This window comes from Lingula anatina, chromosome 3 (assembly GCF_051362555.1).
Source record: "Lingula anatina isolate TDL-2025a chromosome 3, LinAna3.0, whole genome shotgun sequence".
Classification (NCBI taxonomy): domain Eukaryota; kingdom Metazoa; phylum Brachiopoda; class Lingulata; order Lingulida; family Lingulidae; genus Lingula; species Lingula anatina.
Genome location: NC_141769.1, coordinates 75739 through 88521, shown reverse-complemented (window position 1 = coordinate 88521; position 12783 = coordinate 75739). Strand labels below are relative to the sequence as shown.

At 40.2% G+C, this 12783-nt stretch overlaps 1 protein-coding gene across 1 annotated transcript in view; it reads right to left on the bottom strand.

The window, feature by feature from the left end:
* Positions 1 to 292: 292 nt before the first annotated feature.
* The window catches only part of LOC106169116 (CCN family member 2), a 38989-nt gene continuing 26498 nt past the window's right edge, over positions 293 to 12783 (bottom strand). The window contains exons 3-6 of the mRNA XM_013548474.2: positions 5146 to 5362; positions 4667 to 4945; positions 1649 to 1827; positions 293 to 1256 (exon numbers count right to left, since the gene is read on the bottom strand). Coding sequence (XP_013403928.1) covers positions 927 to 1256; positions 1649 to 1827; positions 4667 to 4945; positions 5146 to 5362 — 1005 coding nt within the window. The 3' untranslated portion in view covers positions 293 to 926. The remainder of the gene's footprint in view (positions 1257 to 1648; positions 1828 to 4666; positions 4946 to 5145; positions 5363 to 12783) is intronic.

Genomic DNA, 12783 nt, shown 5'->3' with positions numbered 1-12783 from the left:
CAACGACTTCCTTGGGGGGGGGGGGGGGGGGGGGGGGGGATTTTCTTTTTTTTTTTGGAGAACGGACGAAAATCAGTGCGCGCGCAGGATGTCATCCATAAAAAAGTGTGGCCTAAGCTACGAAAATATTTCGCCTTGTGTTTGATAATTTTCATGTTTATGGTACAACTACCAAGCTAATGAACATTTTTGCTCAATTGTACAAGTTGTTTCCATAGCGTTAATCTGCGTTTTTCATGCATTTCAAATAATTTATCCAAACCATATAAAACAAGTGAAAAAGAACGCAAAATGATGTTATTTGTTATTATAAGTTTTCGAAGTAATACATATATAATTACAAGTTTTGAAGTTATAAACAATTGCAACTTTTTCAAGGCTCCGCTGTCATTCGGTGTGTTGTAAAATCTGTTACCATTTACGTTTCAAAATGCGGGAAAACATTTGAAATTGAAAGGAATTACATTGATATCAATTACTACTGTAATTCAACTCTCATTTCCATTTTTTATTCATTACTATTTTTGACAGGTATTGCTCAACAGCTATCTAAATATACAACAGCTATCTAAATATACATCAGCTATCTAAATATAATACATCAGCTACTGTAACAATGGTCAAACATTGCTTTAAGTATAAACAAACAAACTTTTATCTTAATCTCGTTGAAAAGAATGTAATGTAGTCTGAAACTCCTTCAAACTGTGCTTACTAAACATTGAATGATTGCCATTATCATTAGGCTATTATCTTATATCAGCCTTTTTCTAATGCACAAAGCGGCCCTTTACATAAATGTTTGTTTGTAAATATATGTCTATATACTTATATCTATACATACGGTACTATAGAGCCTTGCTGTCTTAATTTTCGTCATTAATAACGTAAAAACCAAGCTCTACAGATCCATGTACAGCTTTTCATCAAGCAGTTTCGTTTATATCCGTCATCAATCTGGTCTTCTTTCTCTTTTTATCCTTTCTCAGTTTCTTTTTCCAGCCTTTTCTGGCAAGTAATGGGTTCGAATGTAGACATTTACACTTTTTAATCCACATATAGCTCAATGTCGTCAGCCTTCCCTTCTCGCACTCAAACTCCAGGGTGACTGTCTTGTCCTTGACGGGAATACAGTTCCGATGGCGTTTACAGGAGGCGCAGTACCTTGGCCGGTAAGCCCTGGTAGTCGTGCAGTTCTTGTAGGTAAGCTTCGCAGACTTCTCCGCTTTAAAAGTTGCCTTGCACGTCTTTCCTCTCTGGATGTAAAGAGAAATAAATAAGTAAGAGAAGAAAGTGAGATAAATCGTGATACTCATCGGGAAAATTAGTTATCGTGCGGATGCTCCGCCTCTCAGTTTTCATGACTTACATCAGCACGTACGCTTGGCAGACAGTCTTCACGGCCGTCCACATAAGATAAGGTGCAAAATATTTAGACATTAACAATGACCTATTTTGTATTATTTATATGTACGTGACAGGCACAGAAAGCTATCGCCATTGTTAAAACAATCTGAAACTCCCCTGTACTTATATTAATGCGAAAGTCCATTCTGATATCGAAATACCTTTCTAATCAAGCTGCACTTTACAAGCCTATTTACAAGCTACTATCAGTCTTTGCTCCCTAATATATGTGACCACCTACCAACTTTTTATCGGGCAAATCGCAAGTCCTGAAAATGCAAATTCGTTGCTGCTGGACTGTCTTGCACTCAGCGTTGTCGTTGCTCTCTCTGACCGAGATTCCGTAACCACATGTTTTGGAACACGCGCTCCAGGATGACGTCATTAGGTTACATTTCCGGTTTGGAGGTGACGACGGCTCTGAAACGTAGAAATGAACGTGAAGTGTACATTTGCGACTGGTACAAGCCAAATCACTTCAACAAGGAGAGCAGTTGCCTTCTGTAAGAAAATAAACATAGGCCTATGTACCAAGGCAATATATTTGATAGTTCTGTAAAAACATAGCCAAATGGCGTCATAGGAGAACGGGCAAGAAAGGGGAGTTTCCATCAGATCTTGAAAATGTGTAATGTCTCTGTAAAATTATTGGTGAATAGAAAAAACAAAAAAGTTTGGTGAATACGGAGGGTGTTAAGAAAACAAATCTGGTTTTGTAATGTGCGCAGTGAGAATAGACAGCGCCAGTTCCAGTGTGTTGGTATGTAGATAAGAGGTAAGGGAGAGAGTGCGCTCTGGAGCTTACACTGGTATCCTTACAGATATGGCAATGAACCAACCCTTTGTTGAAAAAAAAATCGATTGTAACTCAATTTTGGAGCTATCTGCGACTTCCATAAACACAAGGGGAGCTAATTCAAAATCCCGATGGAAACGACACTCGATCCAGTTCTTCTAAAATGTGCCCAACTTCACATGGGCTAACAACCACTAGAGATTTTTAATTTCCTTACAAAACACAGTACTGATAAAAAGACGACAGAGAATAAAATCAGCAATAGTACAATTTGTAGACGTTTGTTTTTCTGTTCCTGTTATTTACATAAAACTATATTTGTATATATATGTGATCTGAGGGCAAAGGATTGGCAGGACATTAACTAGGGCAAATCCATTACTAAAAAGATTTTAACAGTCTTCTAAGATTTCCGCAGTTTACAGTACTGCAGCTCCCACACCAGACAAAGCCGCACCGCACAGCTGCTGTGCTTTGGCTTAAAGTAAAAACCTTTCTATTGACAGCTCTCTTCAGGAGAAATTTTAATAGCAGCATTTAAATGATAAGTGCCTGTGTGACAGGAATTGAAGTCTGCTAGGAACCATAGTCCGTTCCCCATTAGTTTATACAGGTGTGACAGGAATTGAAGTCTGCTAGGAACCATAGTCCGTTCCCCATTAGTTTATACAGGTGTGACAGGAATTGAAGTCTGCTAGGAACCATAGTCCGTTCCCCATTAGTTTATACAGGTGTGACAGGAATTGAAGTCTGCTAGGAACCATAGTCCGTTCCCCATTAGTTTATACAGGTGTGACAGGAATTGAAGTCTGCTAGGAACCATAGTCCGTTCCCCATTAGTTTATACAGGTGACATGCGTCCCATATTTAATCCCCTATACTCCGACTCACCCAAACCTGCATTTATCATATGGGCCCCCGGACATTCATTCCTAGGACTATAATTCCTGTCATATTGACTAGCCCAAACCTGTAGTAATCACATGGGACTCAGGACTTCATTCCTAGGACTACCATTCCTGCCACACATGCGCGATCACGGTTATTCACATATCAGCTACGGAACTAAGCGGGATCAAATCACAACCACACACAAGGTTACCTCAGACCATCAATTCCGAAACTAGTTTTATTCCGAGGTTAATCTTCAGATAGCTGATGGCAACATCCTCTCCTCTCACTTATCTAACAGACTATATCCTGACACTTTGTATGGTTGGCAAAATAACAAGTTCCTTAAAGCAGACACGTGAAGTGATGAGCAAGAAGGATGTATTAAACGCCAATTTAGTCCACATAATCCTGTCAGAGAAACCAGAGTAGAGTTTGATTATGGTAATTTGCTAAGTTAATTTAGTTGGTGTTTGAAGCATAGAGGATGTGTCGGGCTAGGTTACATATTCCAGTGAGTTAAAGAGTACTGATGCTGTCACACACGCGTACGCCGCTACTAATGTCACATTAGCGGTCTATCCAGTGACAGTGGGGGGTGTTATGATCTGTGATGGTACATCTGCTATGTTCAAGGAGATTAAACTGACCTCCAAACCAAAATCACGTTGCATAAGTAGGGAGTCCTGACAGGTTGTCTCGTTAACACACATTACACTCAAAATAAATAAGCGCAATTTGACTTGTAAGGAACTGCCTGTATGACGTGTAAGGAGCGACCTTTGTGAAATGTATGGTAAGTGATAGGGAACATTTGCAAGAGGGGACCATGAGGGAAAGGTCTAATGTAAATCTTGTTTTCTTCTGAAGTCACAGTAATAAAGAGAATTGTCGTTTTGGCACGCCATACATTGGCAGAATGGACAATTGTGTAAATAAATTATCGTCACATAAGACTTTTCTAAGCAGGCTCTTGGCTAAGGATTGTGTTTGCTTAATTCCTCAGCGTCAGAAATGGACAATTTGTGGTAGAACACCCCTACACCCAAACTTCCCACCTTATATATCTTGGCCATTTTTGGCCTGATTTTATGCTCTCATCCTGTTGTTGCAGTCACCCGTCAGTATTGTGGAGAAAAACCAATAGACGAGCTTGTGCAACAGAAACATTTACTATTCACTGTACTTTAACCTGAAACGGGTGTCATGAAGCTTTGCCTCGTGGTCTAACCCGAGTTAGGCCATACAGTGCCAATGATACGTGCACAATCAATGCTGCACTTAGCAATGAAGGTCATAAAGGTACAACGACCCTGATCCCACGACTGACACAGACCGACAGTGGGCAGGAAACGTTTGATTTAACAATGACTGGGCATTTATTGGTAGAAGAATCTGTGCTAGAAGTCATGTTCAGAAAACTTGTTTGAAAGAGGCCGGGGTACATAATTACCAGACCTGCGCTATACTTGTATGTCTGCTTTGGAAACGTTTGCTACAGGAACGTTTTTTACATAGTTACTAATAAACTATTCTAACAGTGGGCTGTGAACATCTTTCTATAGTAAATACCTCGTACAATTTCCTCTGTGTTCTGATAGTCAGATTTGGTTGGCGGCGGCTGCCGTATCCTGGCTCTGGGAACGTGACACATCCATTCCCTGCAGCACTTGCCTCTGACTGTGACCAGCTGACAGTTGGGGTTGGTGGGTTTGGTCTGTTCTTGTGGACATACAGAGACACAGCCGTAGTTACCATTCTGGCATGTGCACATAGTGCGGCAGTCTTTGTACCACTGGGAACCATCCTCGTGGACCTTGCCGTCAACTTCACAGGATTTGGCTTCTTTTGCTGAAACAATTACACCGCTAGTTTAGGCAAAGACGACATAAACACTGTAGTTTTAATAAACATTTGGGGTCCGTTTTGGCATTTTATTCACACAAAAGATGTGTGTGTGTGTTTTTGTGCTGGGAGCATATGACAGAGTTTGCAGAAACCGTGCATATTTAGAACCGATAAACGTAACATTAACCAATATTTCTACGTACCTCTACATATCCCGCGTCCATTGGTGCCATCTCCGAATGTTGTGTCACACGTGAGTCCTTTAGCCTCGTCACATATGTCCCTTTTGTTACAGGTCTCTCCTTGTTGACGGGCGCAAATAAAACAGCAATTACAGCCGTCTTTCACCCCTCCCACCCCTTCCTGACACGTGATGGACTGCTCCGTGCATTGGCATGGCCCACGACAAACATCAGTGTACTGAAAGGGAATCAGAAGACACAGTGTCAGAACAGTTACAGCTCCAATAACTAGTATAGATATTCTTCCGACATTGAGAGCTTGCTGATACCAGAGAGTCTTAGAGTTTAGACGGCGGCACATTTGGTGCACAAATGCCATATTTCTATCATGAAAATGCGGTTCAGAGTTCTGAGAACATAGGATACGTGTGTAAGTGGAGGCTGCGGGAGAATCCGTGCTCTTGATATGGCCGACTCAGCTTGTCTGACTTGTAGTTCTCTGCTGTTAATGCCGTTATCATGGTGTCAATCTTTTCCTCCATTTAAAACGGCACTTTTAATCAGGTGAACAGAAAAGCCTGCTTTTCAACATTAGAGTGTGTTAATTATCAACCAAAATGAGCACAGCGTAAAACGTATCGATTAACAATTGATGAGTGTGAAGTACCCTTGGCGTTCGTGAAATTAGTTCAATCATATGGATTGATAATTTCCTATCTTGCTGTTTTTGTCTTATTAATGTGTTCATTCACGTAATACACACAATTAATGCTCAGACGGTGCGTTTAGTCTCTCCCCCAAGCCGTACTCCCAGGATTGAAGACCTGAACATATCAAAAGATTCAATGTAACGTTATCTCAAGTGGTAATAAGCCAATAATTAGAATGTGGTTCACAAATGGCGCTGCTCGACGACCTCTGGCTTTCGATTATTTAGCTCGATTATTCACGTCACGGGTAACTCTGTGACCCTGTCTTCACTTACAACATCCAAGGAGAAGTAGGAGTGCTTTACCCCTTACAAAGCCATGGTCGCAATAATAACGGCAGAGACAATCGATTGTTCACTTTGAATTGAGCTGGAAGTCGTGTACACATATAAACAGTTATCATGTGATATTACTACCAACAGTCCCATTATCAGCTTTCAGGTCAGTGGCTGGGATGGCAGTCTTACACAATACAGAGCCTTGGTTCCTAAGCAGAAAGTAAGCATCTCCCTGCGTCCTAGTAGCCCCTCATACTGCTGTAGACACCTTGACCTTGATAAAAAAAAGGTTCCCAATATGCCACTGGTACAAAAGACCGTTTCTCATTAGATTGATCCATATCCTGAGTGCCACTCTGAATCCGGATACGCTCTCCTCTTCTGTCGAACTCCAGGGAATTGTGAATAAAAATGGAAATGCACAATCAAGTAGCTCGCACAAATCATAGCCTTCAAGTTGAGACAGACAAATGAAACAATTGACTTATCCCCGGCTCAATGTCACTGTTGGCGTTAGAGACATCTTTGTCACGGAAAAACATTTGCCATAAATGAAATTACCGGGGATGTTGACCTAATCTGTTTACCGAGGAGTGGTCGGGAGTGGTGAACCAAGTCTTCTCCGTTGGTGATAACTTTACTGCTTTGATTTTCATAATCAAGGGGTTTGAACTCCAAAGAACGAGGTACGTTGAGGACAGTGATAATTCTGGTATGTTTTACATTATGCATGCTATATTAAAGGGGATAATAACTCTCCGTATGAGATCTATATTTCACAATAAAAACATTGTGAAATATAATATATTCTATTGTACCACAAAAAGGGCAGTTATAGCTATTATTCTGATATCTGAGCTTGTCTGTAGACCAAGTGACCTCCATTGATGGCTAAAAACAAAACTCTTTAGGAAAAAAAACAGGGACTAACTTTGAATGTAAAAATTAGTAATTATGGGAAAATTGTTGTTTACTCCAGGAAAATTCATTTTTTGGCCAAAACGAAGAGTTACTATCCCTTTAATCCACATTTCTTTATTTGAATCAATGTTTACACTCCGCACGCACATACATATTGTAGCTAAATCATGGCAAATTACCATTATTATATTTTCCAGATTATTGCTGCCAAATATGTAAAAAAAAATATTTGTCAAAAATAACATCCTGCTTCTATTCATGGAGTTTGTAAAGATTTTTTTGATCTGGTCACAAGTTAACGTTTCATGTTAAATGCGATAGTTGAGACGGCTAATGTGCCAGCAGGCTCTGTTGATTGCATTGAGATCAGCTTGGAAACCGGGAGCTTGAAAAGCAAGACACTAAATTCCTGTTCTGTACGCAGACACTGTGCATTGAGATCAGCTTGGAAACCGGGAGCTTGAAAAGAAAGACACTAAATTCCTGTTCTGTACGCAGACACTGTTGTCAAAAATGGAAGTGCAAGTTTCGTGATATTGCCTATATCTATACTTACTACCAAGACGCGCATTCTACGATCACCCAGGAAATCGACTCGTGTTTGTTAAAATGTAGTTGATCTTAATATATTGTTTTAGTGTAATATAATGTAAATGCTCGAAATTAACCTTTTTCTTTTATATTTGATATATGCTCTTATTTACAAATCATACGTTTTCAAGATAATTGAAGATTATTAAAGAAAATAAATAAGACTTAAGAATTAGAATTCACAGATGGGTTTCTATTTTATGACACGGTGAATGGCGTTGCCGTGTTAATAATTCAACGTAAGGGCCCTCGATGACAATACACACAAATGTCATTGATATAATGTTAATCAGATTTCCTTATTAAATGTTAGTCATATCTCGTGATAAACTGTAAGTCAGGTCTCATCATAAACAGTTAGCTACATCTCATCATAAACAGATATTCAGACCTAATTATGAACAGTAAGCAAGATCTCATTATAAACAGTTAATAAGTATGATCTCATTATAAACAGGTGGTCAGATCTATTTTTCTCCTACTCCTGAGATCTCTACCCCGTCATTGGTCAGCATGATAATTTCTGTAACTAGGGTTTATATGACAGAGTGAGACGATTTTTTTCGAATTAAATGTTCCCATTTTGGGAGAGGGTTTGAAGGTTTACAGCAAAACAAATTACACTGGTAAGAATTATTTTATATTTTGATGAACTCGAGAATTTAAAGTTTGTAAAAAGTCAAGCCTTTCAATACAGGGAAAAAAACGGTACTTAGGGTTCGGCACAGATTCCGTATTGATTGAGATTGAGACTGGACTAATAAAGCTATTATGTTATTGCATTAGTGAAAAAAGAAGCGTGAGAATTTTTCTGCATTGGCGTGCAATTATTGTTCATGTGTCAATCCAGGCGGTATATGGACCAGCCGTACGTGCAGCATAGCACGATATTTGTGCACTGAGAAACTATAACACAGCAGACACCACAGAGTGTTGAGAATCAATTCTCCTGCCTAAGTGCTACCCAACCGTACAAGCCGTGGCTGATACGATCTCAGGCGATGGCAATGCGCCATTACCAGTCGCATGGCTGTCACCTCTGCCATATGACAAATAGTTCCTGAACTGACGTCATGAGTACGAGGCAGGAGTGTCCATTTATGAGTGCACAATATTTGTGTGTGATAATACATTTCAGTGCCCCAAAAGACAGCGAAGCTGTCAAATGTACAGACAACAAGAAGGAAAAATAATCCAGTCAAGTTGGTTTGCCAATTTGAGCTGTATGCCAATCATTCTTGGAAATTACTAAATAGTAAGTAACACAATTTGCCTTTTAGAGCATTTGCAGTGGCAGTGCACAAAATATTTTTATCAATTTTGATGCAGCGTTACTTAATACTTAACAGCTTATAATCATCACTAGTTTTAAATTATGCACTGCAGGTAACATAGATATTTTAAAAACGTGACCAGCCTTGGTCTTCAGGCCCATGAAAACTCACACGTTAAAATGCAAATATGTACACAAGCACTGAAATGTGTGATTTTCATTTTCAACACTTATTAAATAATATACAATAAGAAATTTATTTTCATTTTAAATAATTGATTATTTTTTTAAGATGGTAAAATATCAATAGAACAATTTAAATGCCCAATTTGCTCCATTCTGAGATTCCGAAAATAATGAGGAATTGAATCTGACAAACTACACTGATTTGACTCTTTATTACACAATACACGATGACAGATTTGCCATACTTTTATACAATCAACTAACAGAATTGTTGAGATGCAGAAAATGTCAAAGAACACTTTTACAAATATAATAAGTTCAATACTGAGACTGTTTACATGCCTGAGAATTGAATATGAGGAAAAGCCACCATACATGTAACTTCAACAAAAAAAAGTAATCAATCTAATATTCGAACTTGATCTATATATCAGAGATTTGAATCAGTCCTGCAAGTTTTAAAGCAAATTATGACATGGTTTTCATTTCATTTCATTTGTAAAACAGCGGATAAAATATCCTAAAAAGCGAAAAAAGCATACAATTGGGAAATGGTACGATCAGGCTGATTTTTAAACTTGACCTGCGTATTATGAATATTCATCAGTTCTGTAAGTTTCAATCCAAAAAGTAAAATGGTTTTCCACTTATCGTGTTATCGGTGAAAGTGCACGGCGACGGCGACGATGACAACTACGCCAAACACAGGCGACGGCTATATGTACAGACAAATTTGTGTCACACACACACAAACACAGGTGACGGCTATATGTACAAACACATTTGTGTCACACACACACAAACACAGGTGACGGCTATATGTACAGACACATTTGTGTCACACACACACAAACACAGGTGATGGCTATATGTACAGACACATTTGTGTCACACACACACAAACACAGGTGACGGCTATATGTACAGACACATTTGTGTCACACACACACACAAACACAGGTGACGGCTATATGTACAGACACATTTGTGTCACACACACACAAACACAGGCGACGGCTATATGTACAGACACATTTGTGTCACACACACACACAAACACAGGTGACGGCTATATGTACAAACACATTTGTGTCACACACACACACAAACACAGGTGATGGCTATATGTACAGACACATTTGTGTCACACACACACACAAACACAGACGACGGCTATATGTACAGACACATTTGTGTCACACACACACAAACACAGGCGACGGCTATATGTACAGACACATTTGTGTCACACACACACAAACACAGGCGACGGCTATATGTACAGACACATTTGTGTCACACACACACAAACACAGGCGACGGCTATATGTACAGACACATTTGTGTCACACACACACAAACACAGGCGACGGCTATATGTACAAACACATTTGTGTCACACACACACACAAACACAGGTGATGGCTATATGTACAGACACATTTGTGTCACACACACACACAAACACAGGTGACGGCTATATGTACAAACACATTTGTGTCACACACACACAAACACAGGCGACGGCTATATGTACAAACACATTTGTGTCACACACACACAAACACAGACGACGGCTATATGTACAGACATATTTGTGTCACACACACACAAACACAGGCGACGGCTATATGTACAGACACATTTGTGTCACACACACACAAACACAGGCGACGGCTATATGTACAGACACATTTGTGTCACACACACACACACACACAAACACAGACGACGGCTATATGTACAGACACATTTGTGTCACACACACACACAAACACAGGTGATGGCTATATGTACAGACACATTTGTGTCACACACACACAAACACAGACGACGGCTATATGTACAGACACATTTGTGTCACACACACACAAACACAGACGACGGCTATATGTACAGACACATTTGTGTCACACACACACAAACACAGGCGACGGCTATATGTACAGACACATTTGTGTCACACACACACACAAACACAGGCGACGGCTATATGTACAGACACATTTGTGTCACACACACACAAACACAGGCGACGGCTATATGTACAGACACATTTATGTCACACACACACACACAAACACAGGCGACGGCTATATGTACAGACACATTTGTGTCACACACACACTCAAACACAGGCGACGGCTATATGTACAAACACATTTGTGTCACACACACACAAACACAGGTGACGGCTATATGTACAGACACATTTGTGTCACACACACACAAACACAGGTGACGGCTATATGTACAGACACATTTGTGTCACACACACACACAAACACAGGTGACGGCTATATGTACAGACACATTTGTGTCACACACACACACTAACACAGACGACGGCTATATGTACAGACACATTTGTGTCACACACACACAAACACAGGTGACGGCTATATGTACAGAAACATTTGTGTCACACACACACACACAAACACAGGTGACGGCTATATGTACAGACACATTTGTGTCACACACACACACAAACACAGACGACGGCTATATGTACAGACACATTTGTGTCACACACACACAAACACAGGTGACGGCTATATGTACAGACACATTTGTGTCACACACACACACAAACACAGACGACGGCTATATGTACAGACACATTTGTGTCACACACACACAAACACAGGTGACGGCTATATGTACAGACACATTTGTGTCACACACACACAAACACAGGCGACGGCTATATGTACAGACACATTTGTGTCACACACACACAAACACAGGTGACGGCTATATGTACAGAAACATTTGTGTCACACACACACAAACACAGGTGACGGCTATATGTACAGACACATTTGTGTCACACACACACAAACACAGGCGACGGCTATATGTACAGACACATTTGTGTCACACACACACAAACACAGGCGACGGCTATATGTACAGACACATTTGTGTCACACACACACAAACACAGGCGACGGCTATATGTACAGACACATTTGTGTCACACACACACAAACACAGGCGACGGCTATATGTACAGACACATTTGTGTCACACACACACACAAACACAGGTGACGGCTATATGTACAGACACATTTGTGTCACACACACACACAAACACAGACGACGGCTATATGTACAGACACATTTGTGTCACACACACACAAACACAGGTGACGGCTATATGTACAGACACATTTGTGTCACACACACACACAAGCACAGGTGACGGCTATATGTACAGACACATTTGTGTCACACACACACACAAACACAGGTGACGGCTATATGTACAGACACATTTGTGTCACACACACACACAAACACAGACGACGGCTATATGTACAGACACATTTGTGTCACACACACACAAACACAGGCGACGGCTATATGTACAAACACATTTGTGTCACACACACACAAACACAGGTGATGGCTATATGTACAGACACATTTGTGTCACACACACACAAACACAGGCGACGGCTATATGTACAAACACATTTGTGTCACACACACACACAAACACAGGTGATGGCTATATGTACAGACACATTTGTGTCACACACACACAAACACAGGTGACGGCTATATGTACAGACACATTTGTGTCACACACACACAAACACAGGTGATGGCTATATGTACAGACACATTTGTGTCACACACACACACAAACACAGACGACGGCTATATGTACAGACACATTTGTGTCACAC